We start from the raw sequence: 20,246 nt of genomic DNA, 5'->3' as shown, positions 1-20,246 counted from the left end.
GTATAAATAGGTATTTCCTTAGAAATGATATTGTTATAATTAAGATTGTCTGTTTCTATTATATAATAATCTCATATTTCAAAATACATTTTGTCTCCTTATGATTCATGAACTTAATTTTTTTAACACTTGGTATGTGACATAGTTTCCTCTTTACCCACACATCCAACCAATATAAATAATATTGAGGATAATATCCGTATGATTCATAAAGAGGAATTTCATTTTATCCAAGAAAGTTTCAACTGTAATCTGTAACTAGGATGGTGATAGTGTCCTTTATGGACAGAAGTCAATTAAAAAAAATATGTAGGAATATTGATCCTCCCTTCAATGGTAAAATTTTATTATGACTGAATTATTGTTTCTACTACAGTGTGTATAAAGATGCTATATATAATGGGAGAAGATTTGGAAAATCCTAAGCTCTCTAAGGCTTTAATATTACCTGATTTGCCGAGTTCGTGAAAATAAATACAAATTTTCTGCTTTACTCTCTGACTTGTGTTAGCAACAAATGGATTATGTTAAGAAGTTGTATACAAAGTATGTATTCCTCGTTATATCCTAAAGTATAATTGTATATGTAAAATTTTATTGTAATTTATTTTTATCCTCTGTAACAAATGTGAATATTTATGTGTTTAATTTATTGCATTGAATAAGTAGCAGATAATTGTTACGGGTAGCTTAAGATCCAGATAGTCCCTTTCGGTATATTTGGACTATAAATGTTTTCCTACAATTACTGCTGCTGTAAAATTGAAATTGATTTTGTTTTTAAAATTAGATTTCTTTCCTTATAGTGTCTGTGATAATATGAAATACCAGTACTCTATGAACTCAACCAGACACTCAATTTAAATTTAAGATACAGGTGTAATTTTGTTGCTAGGAGTTGAAAAAAGCTAATAGGTAACATTAGTGTAGTCTCTCAACCGTCTTATTTTTAATTTTGTGTAGTTCCTTTTTACAAACTTTCCTCACTTTATGGTCCTTGAAACATAAGGAATTGCAATATTTTGGAAGCTAAATGAATAAAAAGACCCCCATACATTGGATAAAGGCTTCGTGGGACTGAATTGATCTTGAAATGAGAAAAGGAACATAACACAGTCCTCAGTTTTACCATGGATTGTATTCCTGGGAAAATGGACTAAGTTCAAATGATGTGAGTGAATACTCATTTTTCTGAGAACCTTCATTTTAAAATAGTACCTGATTCAGTCTTTCAGTTATATCTTATGCTTCATCAAATACTCAGTTAACAACACATGAAATACCTTTACACAAGTACAGCAATGACATGTGCCTTCTGATGTATTTTGCATGGCGCACTTTTCCTTTCTTTCATTTTACAGCATTGTTCCACCTGCATTTTCAATGTTCATTTCTTCTCTGTAGTTCCCCTCCAGTTCTAAAAGGGTTAAGATGTTTCATATGACATGGAAACACGTAAGTGAGGAAATCAAAGCAAAGGGGAAGAACTGTCATCCGTCTATTTAAAAAAAAATCTAAGGAGAAAGAACAACTTTACAAGGATTATAGAATTTGAAAATGTTTTTCCAAGTATGTTACTATTATTTTACATCTAAGTAGTATACTTCCTGGATTGATCAGGGCAAATAGTTTACTTGTCCTGAGAATTAGCTGTCCCCCACCCCATCCTCTCTGTTAGCAATTCCCAATGCACTATGCAGCTTTTCACTTTCCTTTCCTCTTTAATGTTTTAGAATCATTGTTTTATCCCTAGTATTGTGAAATCTCATGACGATGAGTCTTGGTCATGTTGGACACTCAGTGCATGCCATTTGAGAAAAATTATATCATTTAATTATTTTCTATTTTTAAAAAGTTTTTGACAGCTTTATGGAGATATAATTCACATACTCTAAAATTCATCTATTTAAAGTGAACAATTGAAGTGTTTAGTATAATCACAGAGTTGTTTACTACCATAATCAATTTTAGAATATTGTCATCATACCCACAAGAAATCTGTACCCATGAGCAGTCACTCCCCATTTACCCCCAACCTTCAGCTCTTGCCAATCACTAATTACTTTCTGCCTTTATAGGTTTGCCTATTCTGGGTATTTTCTAGCAATGGAATCATGCAGTTTGGGGTTATCGGTGATTGGCTTGTCAATTTGTACAAAGTTGCTGGCTAGGATTTTGATAGGGATTGCATGGAATCTGTACACTAATTTGGGGGATACCGCCATCATAGCAATATTAAGTCTTCCAATCCATGAACACGGGGTATATTTCCATTAAATATTTTATTTTTTTTTAAGGTTTTGTAAATAGAGTTATTTTCTGAATTTAATTTTTGGATTGTTCATTGCTAGGGTATAGAAAAGCAATTGATTTTTGTATTTTGATCCTGTGTCCTGCAATGAGCTGAACTCATTTATTCTAATAGTTTTTATGTGGATATCCTTATCATTTTATAAACACAGCTTTTGTCTCTCCATTTTCTGTGTTCTTTCTTTCTGGAATCCCTGCCTATCAGATATTGAATGTTTTTTGTTGTTGTTTTTGTTTTTAGATTTTATTTATTTATTTGAGAGAAAGAGAAAAAGAGAGAGAAAGCGGGGGGAGGAGCAGAGGGAGAGGGGCATCAGGCTATGTGTGCTGAGTGCGCAGCCCCAGGCAGGGCTCAACCCCATGACCCCAAGATCACATGACCTAAGCCCACATCAAGAGTTGGACACTCAACTGATCAAGCCACCTGTGTGCCCCAGATATTGAATTTCTTGAATGGATTCTCTGATGTTCTTACTCTGTGCTTTCGTGCGCGCGCATGTGTGTGTGTCTTTTTGTTCCACGCTCTGGAGGATTTTGTTAGTTTTACCTCCCCACACTTCTTTTTTTTTTTTTTTTTTACGATTTTATTTATTTATTTGGCAGAGAGAGATACAGTGAGAGAGGGAACACAAGCAGGGGCAGAGGGAGAGGGAGAGGGAGAAGCAGGCTTCCCGCCGAGCGGGGAGCCCGATGCAGGGCTTGATCCCAGGACCCCGGGATCATGACCCGAGCCGAAGGCAGATGCTTAATGACTGAGCCACCCAGGTGCCCACCTCCCCACACTTCTATTAAAATGTTTATTTCTATCATAGTTTGAATATTCCAGAATCCTTTCTTGGTCTTTGTTCCTTTTTTATAACATTATGTTCTTGTTTTATGAATATAATCTATCTAATCTATCTATAATAATTATTATAGATCTTTGAATTCTCTAATACATCCCCAGTTTTTTTCCTTCCTCTTGGTCTGTTTTTGCTTGTTCGTTTTGGTTTCTCTTACTCATGCTTGATTGACTTTACTCAGGAGGCTGTGCAGTCTCAATCAGACTATCTGTTTCCCATGTATGCACAGAGCTTGGAGGTGCAGCGAGCCTGGATGGGCTGAACCTCTGTGGGCAGACAGTGCATAGGCTTGTTCCAGTTTGATGTGGGGCTAAGACTGGTGGAAGGGGTTAAACATCCTTGCTGATATGCTGGGACCTGGGCAGAACAGAGAGTGGAGTGTTTGGTTGCTTATCACTAGATACTTTGAGCCAGGTGGCTCCTTCCCCTCTTTCTCTTCTGCTTTGTCAGGCACCCCCCCGCCTTGCCAACAATAAACATGTGGTCCCCTGCCTGGGAGTGAGTGGGAGCATCCCCTCCGTGGACATGCTGGGAGTGGGCAGATAGGCCACATGTTAAACACATCAGTGCTCTTGATTTCCACCTCACAATGTAGCCTTGCTGTCTGAGTCTTCCTAGAGTTCTGTGCCTGGAATCAGCAGGTTCCAGTTAGATGATCCCTGCCTTCCTGCGTCCGGGGCGCTCCATAACCATTCGTGACTCCTTTGTCGGCTTCCAGAATTCTCTTGTCTTTAGTTGTGTCTTTCCTCATTCCCTTTGTCCTTAAGCGTTTGTGAATTAAACGGTGTTCTTTATTGTCAGCTTAATGTGAGGAAACAGAGGTGAAAGCATGTTTTGGATTATTCTTAATTCTTCATGCAGAAGCCCTGAAGTAATATTTTCACAAACATCATGTCTGTAGAGTCTTCGGAGGAATCTTTGGGCCAGGAAGAATTTTGAGGTATTCCTGGTGTTAACGTTTTGGACTCTCTATTTTCCTTTTTTAAATTTCCTCATAGTAAATAGAACCCTTACACTTCTCACTTGTGGCTTTCTCTTTTTGAAAACAGAAAGCCTTCAAGAGCCCTAGAGCTTTCACCTTCCCTGTACCAAGAACTCATCCATCCAAGTCTTGCCTACCTTTGAAATGGTGAACGCCACTCTCAGTTACTTCCCTTTCCATACATTCTGTCCTCATAATGTTGCTTTACAGTATTGGTTCTTTGGCTTGAATGACCCCTCAAATGAAAATCAGTTCGGAATTTGCCATGTCATCCATCTTCCCACCTTTACCATGATTCTTGCCCAGTGCCCCTGAGCAGTATATCACGCCTGTCGCTGGAGGGTTCCCTTTTCTTTCCTCTTTAGTGATGATTATGAGGTTTGTCTTCATCACCATATTTGAAACTTCAACATCTAAATGAGTTTCTCTTCAAAGTACTTACCTCGATGAGAACGTGTTCAAAATCTTCAACAAGTCATCCCTGGAAGTCATGAAGTGTAATCCCAGATTTAAGTGGAATTCTCCCATCATTCAGACCTGGAGCCTGCCCTCCACACTTGCTGCTCCTGGGTCACTGTTCACAGCTCCCACGGCTTCTGTAATTTGGAGCTGCCCCCAAATCCCTTGCCATTTAGAACACTTCGAAGGGAGTTAAAATTTCTGCCTGTGCCATGAGTCCCGGAGAGAAGAGATGTGCTGCATGCAAAGTGTGAGCTCCAGGGTCCTATTTTCATCTCATTGATGGAACCACCACGAGCAAGTTCATACCCCACCTTCAAGTCACATGGCTAAGTCTGTCTTTATTACATAGAGGGGGTGCACACCCTCACAACTCCTCGAGACCAGGCATTAGAACCCTTGGGATTGCTCTTTCTAATTCATGCACTCACCTTTAGCCCTTACACTAGGCAAAGCGGACAAAGATACTGTTTAAAGAGTAGGTAGGTCTCGTCCTCAATTCCCATTCTCCCATATCTTTTCTTTTTAAAAATCTTTTGCATCTATATCCTGCAGTGACATCTTAGATTCATTTGCCTCCTGCAAGATGTCCCCTCTTCCACCAGCTGTGTTTCATTCTGCCTGTTGTTGGTTCTACCCGTCTCCCATTCTGCCTACTCCCTCTCCTACCTGTCCACCTGCCTAGTACCCTGGGAGCCCAAGCAGCTTTAACACTTGAACACTGAGGGTGGTTCTAGGAGTTTCAGAGGCAAAAGCAGCCCAGGGCTTGAGGAGCAATGCAGAGCAGTAACCACATCTGCCTGGACAGGGTGGTCCATGGATGCGATTTTTGACGATAGGGGAGCCGGAAACACAGAACTCAGGGACAGGGAGAGTTGGTCCCTGCTGCCAGATGACATCTTTTTTCTCTCAGGACCATCTTCTAAAATATTAATATACTTTTAGTTTATAAAAATAATCTAGTTTTGTCCTCGAACCCCTGATGACTGTGTTTTTTCTTCTTTCTTTTCCTTGTTCCTTCTTTATGTTTATTTTCTTTTTTCTGCTGTATCCTTTATATTGCTGAACTATGGATATGTAATTATCTCCATGTTTGTTCCTCAAGCATTTTCTCATGTTATTAAAATAGTTCAGATTTGCATAGTTAATGTTTAATGTTTTAGTGGTTGCATAATATTTCATGATCACACTCTGGGAGGGTTGCCTGATGTAGCAAACAGCAATACAGGGGACCTGGTTCAACCTGAGCTTCAGCTAAACGATAAATGGATGCGTTCGTGTATGGATGTCCCATGTAATATTTTCCATTGCAATATTTGGGACATATTTTTGTTGTTGTTCATCTGAGATTGTGATTGAACTGGGCATCCTGTATTTTATCCCGCAATCCTATAAAACGTCGTATTCTTTAACACAGTCGCTTATTGTTCAACACAATGCAGATGTTTTCAGCAATGCGACGGACATCTTTAGGCATAAAATTTCATATTTTGAATTAACTTCCTTAGGTGGATTGTTAGCCATAGAATTACCAAGGAGATGAGTATTTTTTCCAAGACTTTTCAAAGCTATTGCCAAATTGCTTTTTAAAAAGGTTATAGCAATTTATGCTCCCACCAGCAGCGTGTAAGAGTGCTCATCCCCTGTCCCCTTGCTAACATTATCCTCACTTAAATACTCCTTTGCTATTTTGGCAGGCAAATAATGACATACCATTTTCATCTGTGATTACTAATGAAGTTCGCATTTTTTTGTTTATTAGGCATTTTGTGTCCTGATTTTTAAGTTTCCTGCAACTGTATCCTGACTTCTCTGCCCCTGCTTTGCATTGCTTTGAACTCTGAGGAATATGATGTTTATTTATTTCCTTGTTTTTCCTCTGGCACTATGCTCAGCCTGGTCCCCATGCTCAGGATTCAGGACAAGTTCTGCACAGTTACCACCAGCCTACCTGCCAACCCACCCATTGTTCAAAAGCAAAAGCTTCCTAGGACTTCTAAATGCATTTCAAATAAATCAGTTAAAAAGCATAGCAGGGTAATTTTCTTTAGAGCCTGCAGAATAAAAGTTTTCACAGTTCTCCCCATCGCTGCTTCTTGTGTATGGACTGGGTTCAAATATAGCTTCTGTAATGACCCACTGTGTCCGCCCCCAGAACCAGAACCACCCCCCCCCAGTGTGCTGTACAGAGGAGTTCTGCTCGGTTCGTGGGAGCAATAAAGCTTTATGGTCACCGCATCGCTTCCCTCTGGAAATATGGGCACCCCATGCATGGCGCTCCATTCCAAAGGGAAGGGGGAGCATTGCTATGGATTTCAACAGGCATGTTACCCCATTCCTATTGGGGTCCAAAGCTTCAGTGTAGTAAAGAGTAGTAAAATAGCAAGATTTGCTTCCTCTAAGAAAGAAAGTCTCAACAGCACACATGTTCTTGAACATTTCTGTAGGTGAAGTGAATAGCGCATTTGCACTCCCTGGTCTTTTGACCTCTAACTCAAGGTGGTGCCCTGCCTCTGTCTCCTTCCCTGGGAGTCCTCCTGATTAGTCCTCATCACTGTAAAATAAGAGGCCGCTGGCTTGCCTTCTCTGTGACATTCTCATCCCACGCGATGTCTTCCCGATTGGCCATTTGCATGGTCCCAGGACTGGCTTTGTGGAGATTGCTACGTTCTCCTGACTTCTTCATTTTCTGCATCATGCCAGCTAGCCCAGCCTTGTTGCATGAAGTTTGCAGCATTATGTGGCAATCTGCTCCCTAAATTGAGTATCTCCATATCACCTTGTTTGAGTATCTGCCCCGATTCCTGTTGGGCTGCGTTTTCTCATCCGTGCCACTCAGCGTTCCCGCTCTTGGCATTCTCAAACCTGCTCTGGGGTCTTGCTTTTCTTTCTGTCGACTTGATATTTAAGCACCTAAATATACTGCATCTAGTTACACATAGCCGGCTTTGGGATTTTGGCGATTCTAATGTGGAAGCCCCCATTTTTAAACTGTTCTGACCTGCTGAAAATTAACTTGAGCCACTGCCAGGTGTGTCTTGGTCGATACAGGCCTCTTGCTCCAGAAAACTCCTGCTCTCCTGAGGAGCCCCGGCCACAGAAGGTTACCTCAGGGAGGGGACTGGGGCGCCATCTGTGGTGGCCTTTTCTCAACTTCCTGCAACTTTCTCTGAAGCCTGCAGGAAATGAGTCTCCACCTCCCGTTGGCCATCAGCAGCGGCCTCAGATTTCTCAGAAAAAAGAATTAAAATGCACATCTGGACAAGGGGAAAGACATTAGCTCAGCTACTAGGCGCCCACCTTGCAGCCCTGCGTTCACTCCCAGTTTTTGTGGCTTACTCATTGAGGGGAAGCACTCAGCCTCTGCCTCACGGCCTGCAAAATGGGACAAGAAGAGAATCAGTGGTGGGGTTGAATGGGGCCTCAGCACTGCACTCCACCCATGGTGGTCGATCAACATGTAGTATTACGAAGACCCTCATCTGAAAGCTTGCATCTCATCAAGAGTAGAGATACAAAGGCAGCTTCTTCTGAGCTCCTGGGGATGCCAGATATTTACATATTTCAGAAGTTCATATTCATAGACATTGTACCATTTTACAAATCATTCCTCCAGCGGAAAAACAGCATTCTTTAACTCTTCCTCCGAATACCAACTTGGAATCCAAATCTGGGCAATTATCATCATTCACAAATAATCTACATTTCTGTGCAGGCGGAACGTACCATATTGTCATTCTTGTATTTGCTCAATCTGCATAATGCACCCTTTGAGGACTCATTTGGAAGCACACATGTATACTAGAGAAATCAAATGGATTGGGAGAAATATTGGACTGTGACATTTTGCTGTCGAGTGTGTGTTCCAGATTAATGCAGAGGCCATGGAGGTATCAAATACGCTGCTTGAAAGAGTGGGGTCCATAACTGTATGCGATTTGGGAACACACTGAAGAGGGTAAAACTGGGGATATGTCTGAACGTATGTCTCATCCTGCAATTGGACTGGACTTGTACTGATTTAATGGGAGAAAATATATGTCCTGTGTTTCTTAAAATGTCATTAATTTAGGGGAAAATACAGAAAAGCAAGGATGGCTTTTAAGATGTCCTTCACAGAAGGGATAAATTGAGGACAGTGGCAACAGGACCACTTGACTCTCCGCCCACCCAGCAAGCTCACTCCCCTTCAGTGCGCGTGAGCGCACACACACCTGCGTGGACACGTGCCCATGCATACCCCCAGCTGCACACATCCTGGCTGCCTCTTCATTAGCTGCTTCGGCCTGTTGTTTTTTCCATTTCTTGATTCTGTTGGTTGGTTTCTGTTTTCCCTCCTCCTCTTCTTTTTCTCCCTGCTCTGTCTGCTAGAGAAACCCTTCTCTCGCCCACTTTACATTCTGATGAGCCTGCATGCCTCCTCACATTCTTCTTGTGGAAAAGAATTGGACCATAACTCATTGTGGAATCGGTGGCGATTGCCTCCAAATTGGCCAAAGGGGACACGGGCAGATTTTGAGAAATAAAAGGCCTCTCTTTGCCACAGCCCAAGAAGAAGGGCTGCAGACACATTTCGCCTGGTAATAAGAGTAGCAACTTTCCATGGAGCACAAAGCAAGAGTGTCAGTGGTTTCAATCCTGTCTTTAATTTTTGCGTATTTAATGCAAAAATATTTAGAGCTTGTTTTTTTCAGCCTAGACAACCATGTGTCAGGAAGCATTTAATGCAGTTAGAGAGAAGGAGGTATAGCAAAGCCTAAGATCGTGAGGTCGGGAGGACCGGTCCTCTTATGCTGGCCAGCCAGCCAGGGGCCCGGAATCCTTGGCCCTTTCCACGACAGACTGTTAGTTGATACCAATGTTGCCTGAGTGGTGTTCTCTCCCCATCTAATTGTTTCTTTTGATTCCTCTACAGGGAAACTTTGTGGCTTGTATGACAGCTATTTTACGACAAATGGAAGATTATCATTACGCCCATTTGATCAAGACTTTCGGAAAAATGAGGACTGATGTTGTGGTGAGTGTAAGAAGTTACACTTTTTCATAGTGTAGCCCTTTTCATATGACCCTTTTCATATGACCGTGTTTAGGGGCCAGCATTTTAGGCAAAACACTGGTGTTAGTATTTCCATTTTAAGTATGATTTTGAATGGGGATTTGGCTCCAATTGGTTTGAGAAACCACGTGGCAAGGGAAGCCATGTTTCTAAGAAGATGAGGGTCCCGACACATGGACTTACTCCCAACGCTGAACTGGGCAGTGACTCAGCGTGTCAGCCAAGAAAGAGCTTCCTTACGCTCTGGGATCACTGGAGATGTGGAGACCCTACCCATGGAGTGTCTTCCAGTAACTCCTGTTCACTTATTGATTGGCTTCTCAATAGCAGAAGCCAGAGAGTCTTTTCAGCTTTAAATTATACTCTAGTATTAATTAGCTCTAATCATGGGAGTTCATCAGCATTTCTCCAAATAATTCTCCAGTCATCCTCAGTACAACTGTGATACAGCTTAATTAGGAGAAGCATAATAGAGGGGAAGTTAGTGCTTAGGAACCACCTCCCTAACAACCTGAAATCCCATGGCCAGACGGCAGATGTCGTCCGTAAAGCTGTTGACCTAAACTCTGGGGTCTAGTAACACAGATTTCATTTCTGAGACCCTTAGATTCCTATAGGATCCAGCAAATGCTACTAGTGTTTCCAGAACAACATTGGTGACACTTTACATCATTATATCTACCTTACTAAGGGAGGGGAAGAATAATGCATTTAATGATTATTTTCCAAAGGATTATTTCTAATAAAAGGTGTCCTTATTAATTGTTGCCACTCTGAGCGTGTGTGTGTGTGTGTGTGTGTATTTAAATTTCTAAGGAGACAAAAATGGGTCTACCCTTAATATCATAGCAGTTTTCCTTAAATTTCTAAGGAGACAAAAATGGGTCTACACCTTAATATCATAGCAGTTTTTCTTAAATGAAAGTGAAGGAACAAGAATGTATACGTGTTTGTGTCTCTGGGTGTTCAGTTCTTTTCAAAAATCTGGACTTGCAGCTTAAAGGAGGGGTTGCTCAGGTATATGATCTGCATTACACTGTATCCTATCATTCCTCAACAGTTACAGCGCAGTGAAATCACATTTGATATGTGGAATGTTGCATGCAACCAATGAAATCTTAACTGTATCCCTCAGCCCTGTTTGGGTCAGTGGAAGGGGAGTTGTAGCTGAACTTATATGAACAATTTCCTAGATGGCATTCCAGGCTGAATAATACAGTTTTCAGAATGAGAAGCATTACCCATCCTGAATACTTAGGGCTCCAATTAATCATTTACTCTTTATCAGAATAGTCCTATGATCCAAATCCACACATGCACACCATGAAAAATATTTCATCTGAACTATTAAGAGGTCCCGTTGGTAGGGAAGCTTTAGTGCCTTATGAAACGTGGTTCTACAGCATGATTTTTAAAAATGACTATAATTTGCTGAATTCCAAGTGTGTGCCCTCTCTCCTTGCTTGGCACAGATGATCAGATACTTACTCCATGTTGTGGTCCTGATTTCCCGAGGGATTTTTTCTGTAGACACAGCAGTTCAGAAGATCAATTATTTGTAGACGATTTGATCTCCATTATAAAATGGCATTTGTGGTTTGGATATCATGAGTTCATATTGCAAGGATTGTAGACCCTTTTTATTGTTGTTAATCTGTCAGAACCTTTGTAAAATGTGTTCCTATCCATTAACTGTACATAGAAAGTATTTGACTATTTTTCTACTCTGACAAGCACTCACAAAAATGAGAGATCATTTTGTGTTAAATAATTGAAAGTTAGTTAGTACTGCAATATGAAAATGGCCCAGCCCATTTTCTCGGGACTACGTCCTTGTAACAAGCGCTGTTTCAGGTTTTCAGATTCAGCGCTTGTTTGGTTGGATGAGCGATTCCCATAGAAAACCTCAGTTACTGTCAATGCCAAAGTCATACGCCTCAGTGCTGTTACTTTTACAGTCTCTCAAATGGCCCCTTGGACCCCGGGCCAGGGAGAGGAGGGAGCACAGCGTAAGCCAGAATGATCCAAAAAAGAAAAAGAATGGACATGTATGGTTCCAGACTCTCAGGACAGAGCGCGCCTCAGGGTGACATGCTGCATCCTCAGTGGGAGGAGGAGCCTTGTGCTGAACACGTCTATTTCTTGTGACCATTTCCTTATAAATGAAGCCATAGCGAAGGTACTGTCCCTGGATGATGAGTCTGGGGAGCGCAGAATCCTTTCTCAGTGAAGTCACTCAGTAATTACTTAGCATCAGCTTTATCGTCGCACAGTGGAGGACGCAGTGGGCAAAGCAGACAGGCCTGCTCTCGTGACCCTGTAGTCTGGTGGAGAACATCACAGTTAATCAGGGAGTCCTTCCCACCAACCCCCATTGCCCATGTTGCAAAGGAATGGTCCTCATAAAGTAGCCAGACTGGACTGAGTCAGCTGGTGAGAAAGCCTTTGCGGAGGAAAGGATTGTGGGATATCGAGGAATAGAAGGAAGAGCCATGCAGGTAGGAGGTGGGGTGTCATGGACAGGTGGCTGTGCAGGGGGTGGGGGGTGGGAGGGGCAGCGAGAGGACCAAGGATGGGATGAGCCTGGACAGGGCCGTCACACCACACAGGACCCCGTACGCCATGCTGAGAAACTGTGTTCTTCGCTTGTTTGTTTTCAGCTTTTTACACCATTTGTTTGCTCCTCCTTGTTTTAAAATTATTTTTTCAAGCATTTGTTTTTTTGAATGAACTTTTTGAGATAATTGTGGTCACATGTGGTAATACCATATCCAGTTTCCCCAGGGGAAACGTCTTGCGGAACTATAGCGCTGGATCCAAACCGAATGCTGACATCGCTATGGTCCATGGATCTCATGTGCATTCCCCCAATTTTACTTGTACTCCTTCCCCTATTTGTCATGAAAAACTTCAACTGTACAGAGAACCTGAAAGAACAGTACGCTGGAAACTACGATTCCTAACACCTAAATCCACCAATTGCGAGCACTTCGGCATACCTGCCTCCTCTGTATCTCTCTTTTTCACTCACTGTGCAGCCAAATCCCCTAAGTGTGTGAGAAACATGCCTCTCCCTTAGTGGTTCAGCAAACCTCTCTCAAGAATTAAGACCTTCCCCAATGGCCTCATTGCCTTTCCAGAACATAACACACATAATCATCTATACTCAGATTTTTCTCAATTCTTCCCAGTCTTTCTTGTCTTTCATGAGGGTCTTCCTCAAATCAGGATCCAGTCCAGATTCACTCATTGCGTTTGGTTGTGTCTCCACAACCAAATCTGTTTTTTCTAGGACAAGTCCCTCACCCTGTCTTGTCTTTCTTCGTGCTGCTTTGTAATGGCTTTCGGCGTGTTCCTCTATTCCTCCATATGTCCTACAAACTGGAAGCTTGGCCTAATGTTCAAGCTCATCCTTTTGTCAGGAGAGCTTCAGAGCTGGTGTTAAGTGCTCCCTGTTTTGCCCACTGGGAGGGTGGGAATGCTGAGCTGACAGTTTGGTAGCTTGTTTGAGAGCGGCTACCAGCCTGATCTCCCCATTGTGAAGATACGTACCCCTTCACAATTGTCATGTGATCTTTGGCTCATGCTTTGGTATCCACAAAACGTTGGCCAGTGTCCAATCCCCTGACCATTCTTCATCTGATGGCTTTAGTATCTATTGAGGGTCCTTGTCTGAAACACTTTCTCCTTTGGCATAGCAGGATTTCCTTCAGATCATCGGGACACTTTGTCTTTAATCTACGAACATTGGGAAGCCCCTGGGGTTGTGGGTTAAATGGGAGGTTGTGAAGTGTTGGTGCCTTGGCCAGATTTGCAGTTTGAAAAGGCATTCTGGGTCAAGGGTGGGGGTCAAAAGGGACAAGAGTGGACATGGGCAGACAGGCCAGGATTCCCCTCAACAGTCCAGGTGAGAGAGGATGACCATTTATTTAGGTGGGTGGGGATGGGGATGGACAGAAGCAGATGGATTCACGACAAGAAGATTGTGCCTATGGATTGATGGCTATTGTTAGAGCTGCCCACTTATTATATGGGGCATCTTGTGAATAATCAAACTGAAAAATACAGCAGGAATGGATTGGCGCTGAAAGAGGAAATTTTCACAGAAGATCTTTTATTAGTCCTCTGTGTCCCCTTGTTGACTTGGAGATACCAGTGTAATAGTCTGCTGAGTCTCATCGACTGTGGTGAGGACCATCTCCATGGCTAGTAAATTATGCAGACGGACAAGGACGCCTTACAAAACCTCATCCTGCACAATATGCAGCGTTTTGTCTGATCAGCAAAGTACCAAAATTTAACAGCTGAGCCATACTAATGAAGTATGGGACTGTGTTTCCTAGAAAAAAAAAAAATAAGGGAGTTGGGAAAATATGCTTCTCTTCCAGAATAATAAAACCCAGACCCTGTATCTCAATTATTAGGCTTTGAGGAGTGATCAGCAAGAAAGGCAGCAATTTCATGCAAATAGAGATGTGGCTAAATTATGGCACTCAGCCGGCCAAATATGCAACCTGGTCATTAAAACGTGAAACTCTTGACAAAGTGGGAAAACTTAAGTGGAGAAATATGAATTGCAGTTATTAGCCTTGGGGAGGGACACCCCCCCGTTCATCATGTCTGGAGGCTCCCGGAGTGCTCCTGCCCTCCGTGAACTCGGGCTTGGCGGTCAGAGCTGGTATGAGCAGAGTCTGGAGGACATGGGGCTGACTTTTCTCTCTTGAAGAGGCCCAGGTCCTGATCTTCTCTTTGACTGGGGTCCTCTGCTGTAAAACGGGGATCACGGTTGCTCCCTGAGTTTTTATTCATGGTAGGGGGCACACAGTAGGCATGACTTGCCAGAACCCGGCATGGCTAGTCAGGTTGCAAAGAAAGTATTTAAGTTGGCCCATCAGCTTACTGATGCTATCAAATTTAGCTGCTGCCTTTTTGTGAGAAGCACTTGTTTACGACTTTGCTGAGAGTTGCTTTCTTGGCCGCTTAAATTCTGTACCCCACCTTGGGCTTCACAGCCGTTGCACCTAATTATGATTCCGTAGATTAAATAAATGAGAAATAACCACTCATTTGGCAATCTCTGACCGTGGCCTCATTTCTAAGTGAATCCTCTGTGGCTTTTCCCCTGCCCACCCCACAACTGGAGGGAGCATGCAAACTCCCAGGGAGGTGTGCTTTTCAGGGTAACCGCTAGTTTTGTTCTGCTCAGCTCAGAACAAGGGCCAAGCCGGCAGGTTCAAGAAATTCTCCAAATTCTGACAGGCACAGGGTGGAGCCACTAGGAAATGGGTACCCCTTCCTGATGCCACGAGCAGTCTTAGCAGCATGGAAGGAGCACAGGACGGCAGGGAATGACCCATGACGTGCAGAGGATCATGCCCAAGGTTGGCATAAGCATAACTGCATAGCTTGTGGGGTCGTCGCTGCCGTCTAAAAGCGGTCACATGACCGCCTGCTCCGATGGTTATGATGAAAAGAGCTGGTGCAGATGCTCAGGAGTTCCCGCTTGAGCCTTTTATTTGTAAATTACATAAGAAAATGGAATGGATGTTACTACCCCATATTCAACCTGCTATGCCCTGTTCCTAATGAAAAATAAGTTTAGAGTATATCCTACACGTTCTGTTTGCAAAATGTATGTTTTCCTATAAGCAGAAAGAATGCCTATTTGTAACCTGGAGATCTCCTCTTTATGACTATGACAGAGACCCGCCCAGGTCCTGTTCCCGAATATATCCCTGAAAAAGTTATCACAGGCAGAAGGTGCTCCGGCAAACAGAAAGAAAAAAGCTCCTGTAAAATACATCTTCATTACTTTTTAGAATGTTTTCATTCCGCTAAAAAAAATGAGGTCATTTATACTGTAATTATTCCAGAGGGGATTGGTTTTCTCCTTTTTCTTGGTGGGCTGTTGCAATGTTCTGTTTTGTTTTTGTTTTTTATTTCAGGATTTCCTGATGGAAACATTCATCATGTTTAAGAACCTCATTGGGAAGAACGTCTACCCTTTCGACTGGGTGATAATGAACATGATGCAGAATAAGTGAGTATAGGGAGAAAAGCTCCCACCTTTTACAAGGTGTCTAATTCATGTCTGCTGGGAACAGTGGTGTTGCCTGGATACCATGAGGGCCCTCCTACAAAGAACACATCCTGCCATTCTGTGATGCAAACAGTTGTTTGGAGAAACAGACCTGGAGATTGGGTGATTTCCTTATGCCAGCGCGGGGCTCTGCCTCCTGGAGAAACATCGAGCTGAGCCCTAGCTCAGCTGAGCCCTTAGCCTTGGTCTGGGACAGCCTCTGTCAAGGGCACGATTTGCCATCAATTTGCCGTCTCATTTTAACCACATGTTTTTATTAGCCCAAGTGATTCTCACTCTGTCTCAGTTTTTGAAAGGTATTTGCATTTCTCCTATTTCAGCTTTAAAAAGTGAGCATTTTCTTCGTGCTTATTAAATATTAATCTTGTGCCTTGATCATTTCCCTGTGAAGGCTATTGGTTAACTTTCCAGCACTTGTGTTCTATAATTTCGGTAAGCACCAACAACGATCATTGGGTTCTCAATCGCATGTGATTCCTGGAGAAATTCCCGTTGACCTCCTTTTTTCCCCTCTCCTTCCTTATTGCATTTTTTATGGAGATAATTGTAGATTCATAGGCATTGCGGTTATAGAAAGAAATACGGAGAGATCTGTATACACTTTACCCAGGTTCCCTTAGTGATAACATTTTGCAAAAGTAGAGCTCCATGTTGCAGCCAGGGGCTCGATGTCAGTAGGATTCATGGGGGTTATACAGATCTTCCTGCTGTATTTGTGCTTGGCCATGGCGCCTCTTCTTGAATCCACCAACACAAGGGTCCCTCTTGTTGTCCATGTATAACACCTCCTCCTCGCCCCCACACCTCTACCCTCGAGAAACCCGGGCAACCATTAATTTTTCCTCCACTTCTAAAATTTTGTCATCTCAAATGTGATGTATAAGTGGAATTATACCGAATGTAACATTTCAGGATTGGCTTTTTTCACTCTGCTTCATTCCCTGGAGATTCATTCAGGTTGCTGGGTGCATCGCTAGTTTGTTCCTTTTGATTGCTGAGAGGCGTTCCATGGTATGGATGTGCTACGGATGGTTTAACCATTCACCTGCCGAAGGACATCTGGGCTCTTTCCACTTTGGGGCTATTATGAATAAAGCTGCCACGAACATTTGCATACAGAGTTTTGTGTGAACATAAGTTCATTTCTCTGGCATAAATGCCCTGGGGTAGAATTCTAGGGTTGTATGCTCGCTCCACGTTTAGGTTTATGGAAACTGCCTGACTACGGCTGTATCATTTTACATTCTCACCAGCAGTTTGAGAGTGATCCTGTTCTTCCGCATCCATGCCAGCATTTGCCATGGTCACTATTTTTCATTTTAGCCCTGGTGGTAGAGGTGTTGTGTGTCTCACTGTGGTCTTGGTTTGCATTTTCCCTGATGCAGCAAACGATGACTTGCCATGTCATTAAAGAAATCATAGTCCTGGTCACAGTGCTGACCAGAACGAAAGGCAGGCCCTGGTGCAGGGTGCAGACTCTGTTCTCTACCTTGTGACACCACATGTGAACTTGACCTGCATCTTTCCGACAGAGTGGCCGCTGCGGCCTGGCACCCAGCCTGTCCATTCCACACCCTGGGGGGGGACCTTCAAAGGTCAGATGTGATTCACACCTCCAGGTGGTTTGACTCTGTGCCTCTGATCCCAGGCGTCCCAAGGAACGTACAGCCACAACCTGTTGATTTATGCTATATTATGATGAGTGAGAGTCTGTTTTCAGTTTTGACATGATGATCGCCTTACTCCTTCTTCCTTCTATTCCATCATCGGCCTCCTGCTACCAACCCTGATGTGTCTGAGCATCACCCCAGACCCGCATGTGGGTGAAAGCCACGTGGCCTTTGGTTCAAAGTGTGGAGCACTGTGCTCAGGGTCCCCTTCTCTGGACATTCTGTCCAGCTTCTCCCAAAGTGTTCTGTTGTTTCTTCAGTGAGAAGGTGGCTTGACCTGTGGTCTCCAGAATTGCGTGTTCCCTGCACGTCAAACCAGCCTTGTCCCTGTGTCCCGGCTCACTAGTGCAGGTCTGCAGGGCCTCGCCGTGTTACCGAGACACAGGTATGTGGTGGCATCTGGGACCCAAGCCTTTGCATCTCGCCACCGGGAGGAGAATTCTTGTTTGGGGGGCAGGGAACCTCTACGAGGGAGAAGCCACATCCGCTGTGTCCTCATTGCAAGCACTAGGATGGCTACTTCTGAGGATGAAGTCTGGTGTCGGTGATAATAGAATTCAGGTCTGAAGCAGGGAGTCCATCCTGTTCTCTTGTTTGGAGGCTGCAGCTCCAAGCGCCAGCTTGCTGAGGGACACACTGTGAATATAAACTCCCCGTGGTCTATGTCGTACATAAAATGTGGTACAGACGTGTCTCAGCTAAAGTCCTAGTGCTCTGGGGCCGAGCCATCCAGCCGATACTGCTTTCCTCTGCAAGAGCTTTTCGAGGCTGCGTGGTGTGTGTGTGTGTGTGTAAGTACACGCGTGGTGCACGTGTGTACGTGTCCATGAGCGTGGGGGAGTGTTGGCACCAAGTGAAGGCACTTGGATTTGCGGAGATTCTGGCTGTGCGAGGCTCAGAGCCACCCAGGTTCCTGTCACAGGTGACACATTCCGTAGGAACAGGGTCCCAAGCCAACGTGTGTAGCAGACGAGTGAGCTGCGAAGGGCGCGTGTAGGTCAACATTCGCGCAGCAGTGACTGTAAGCTTCATTCTGGAATCCCACTGCCCCAAAATGCTGCCCCCTCTGCTGAGTGAACAATATTGGTTTTTAGAAGCTGAATCAGTTGGGTCTTGGGAGAAAAGCTTTTACCTCTGTGCCAGCAACCAGCTAAAACTTAAAGCCATCCCAAGACATCTGGGTTCGTGACCCTTCAGTCTTCTTTAAAGTTCTTGCTTAAGTGCCACCTTCAGAATGAAGAGTTTATTTCATTTTTTAGTGAATGCAGTCATTCTTTGCAATGTGTTCTGTGTTTGCATCCGAGGACTACAGATGAGCATTTGACACGCTTGCCGTGTGCCCGGCGCTGCCGTGGGGATAGCTCCGGAATCATGCCCATAATCCCTGCAGCTGTACTCTGAGACAGCTGGGTTTTTGTGCCCATTTTACAGATGGGGAGATTGAAGCCTCAAGGTTTGGTAACTTGCCAAAAGACACACAGCTGGGCAGTGATAAGGCCAGTGATAGGGCCAGTCTTTAAATCATTAAGATGAGCCAGTCTTTAAACCCTCTAAACCATCCTGCTGCCTTGAATATGTCTCCTGTTCTTCATAGAGAGTGTTGTTGTTTTTAACCCTGGTGTCCTTCGAGTGCACCTTTCCTGGGAGATTTCCTGCTTCCCTACTGAATGTTAAGCGTGGAAGTCAGAATCTTCTTACTCGGCTTTCTTTGCCGTGAAAAGTATATGCTGTTAAAGAGGATATCATTTATTGCTGAAATTATAATAGAGTCCTGCTGTAAACTTCTAGAAGAACAAAAGCTCACTATCAGTGTAATAAAATAATTTCCTATAGAAATTACATAGATACCATATAGCATTGTCTCTGTGTTGTTATCCGTTTTTTTTTTTTTAAATCTATTAACTTCATTGCTCAATACTTTACGTGTCACCAGACTTCCATGCTCTTCCTCTTCCTGGCATGTGTCGGAGACCTCCTTGCTTCCATAGGATAAGCAGTGATTCCCAGAAGCTTCCAGGAGCCTGTATTTTAGTTTTAATGGCACAGCTGGACATGCAGTTTTACCATCCACAGCTTCGAAATCGACAGACTCAGCCCCTGTGGTCTCTTAAATATTTGTGTGCTTGTTCTTCTTTGTGTCTGCAAGTGTACCATCCTTCAGTACGTGGGGCTTGTCCAGTGTAATTAAAGATGGCGCCTGTCAGTTCTGGAGCAACCACTTGTAAATCAGGAGTCAAAGTTAGAGGATCCAGTGAATGTCACCAGGACAGGAGTTACTTGGATGCTGTGTTCAGGGTAGTAACTGAACGGTGATGGCCTGACATAGCTCTGCTCTTGGATATGATGGTGCCAGATGGTAAGATGACATTTAAGATGAGCACAGTTCACATCGCGTAGAAGTGTGCTTGCGTGTTATCTTCCAGAAGTGCTTTATAATCTTCCCCGAGGGAAGCAAAGGCTAAGTCTTCATGTAAGATCTGATCTGTATTGGAAGCAGAGACCTTCTCTGTTAGCCTTTAAGTGCTAGTACCCATCCTTGAACTCCTAGGAGCCAACTTTCTCAGATTTATGCTTCGTGGTGTGCGCAGCAGAGTCTAACACTGAAGACTTACACGGTGGCTGTTACAGAGTTCTCTCTGCTTGTTGGCAGAAGTGTGACCACTTGGTTGCGTTTCTGTGTCTTCTAGTCTTAGCACTTGAATTCATCCCAGTAGTGTGTTTGTACACTAAAAATCCCAGACTAGAATTTTAAGGCATAGGCGTGATCTGGGAGGCCATGAGTCTACTCATTGGTTTGACTGAATTCCTTTTTCACCTTGAAGAAAGC

General features: G+C 43.5%; 1 protein-coding gene across 1 annotated transcript in view; it reads left to right on the top strand.

The window, feature by feature from the left end:
* DOCK1 (dedicator of cytokinesis 1) overlaps window positions 1-20,246 on the top strand; it is a 414,563-nt gene that overhangs the window by 222,772 nt on the left and 171,545 nt on the right. The window contains exons 16-17 of the mRNA XM_081823034.1: window positions 9,509-9,610; window positions 15,595-15,689. Of these exons, the coding sequence (XP_081679160.1) occupies window positions 9,509-9,610; window positions 15,595-15,689 (197 nt within the window). The remainder of the gene's footprint in view (window positions 1-9,508; window positions 9,611-15,594; window positions 15,690-20,246) is intronic.

This window comes from Leptonychotes weddellii, chromosome 6, assembly GCF_054177405.1.
Source record: "Leptonychotes weddellii isolate Sample4059 chromosome 6, ASM5417740v2, whole genome shotgun sequence".
Classification (NCBI taxonomy): domain Eukaryota; kingdom Metazoa; phylum Chordata; class Mammalia; order Carnivora; family Phocidae; genus Leptonychotes; species Leptonychotes weddellii.
The sequence above is the reverse complement of the archived record's forward strand: the minus strand, read 5'-3'. Positions and strand labels throughout refer to the sequence as shown.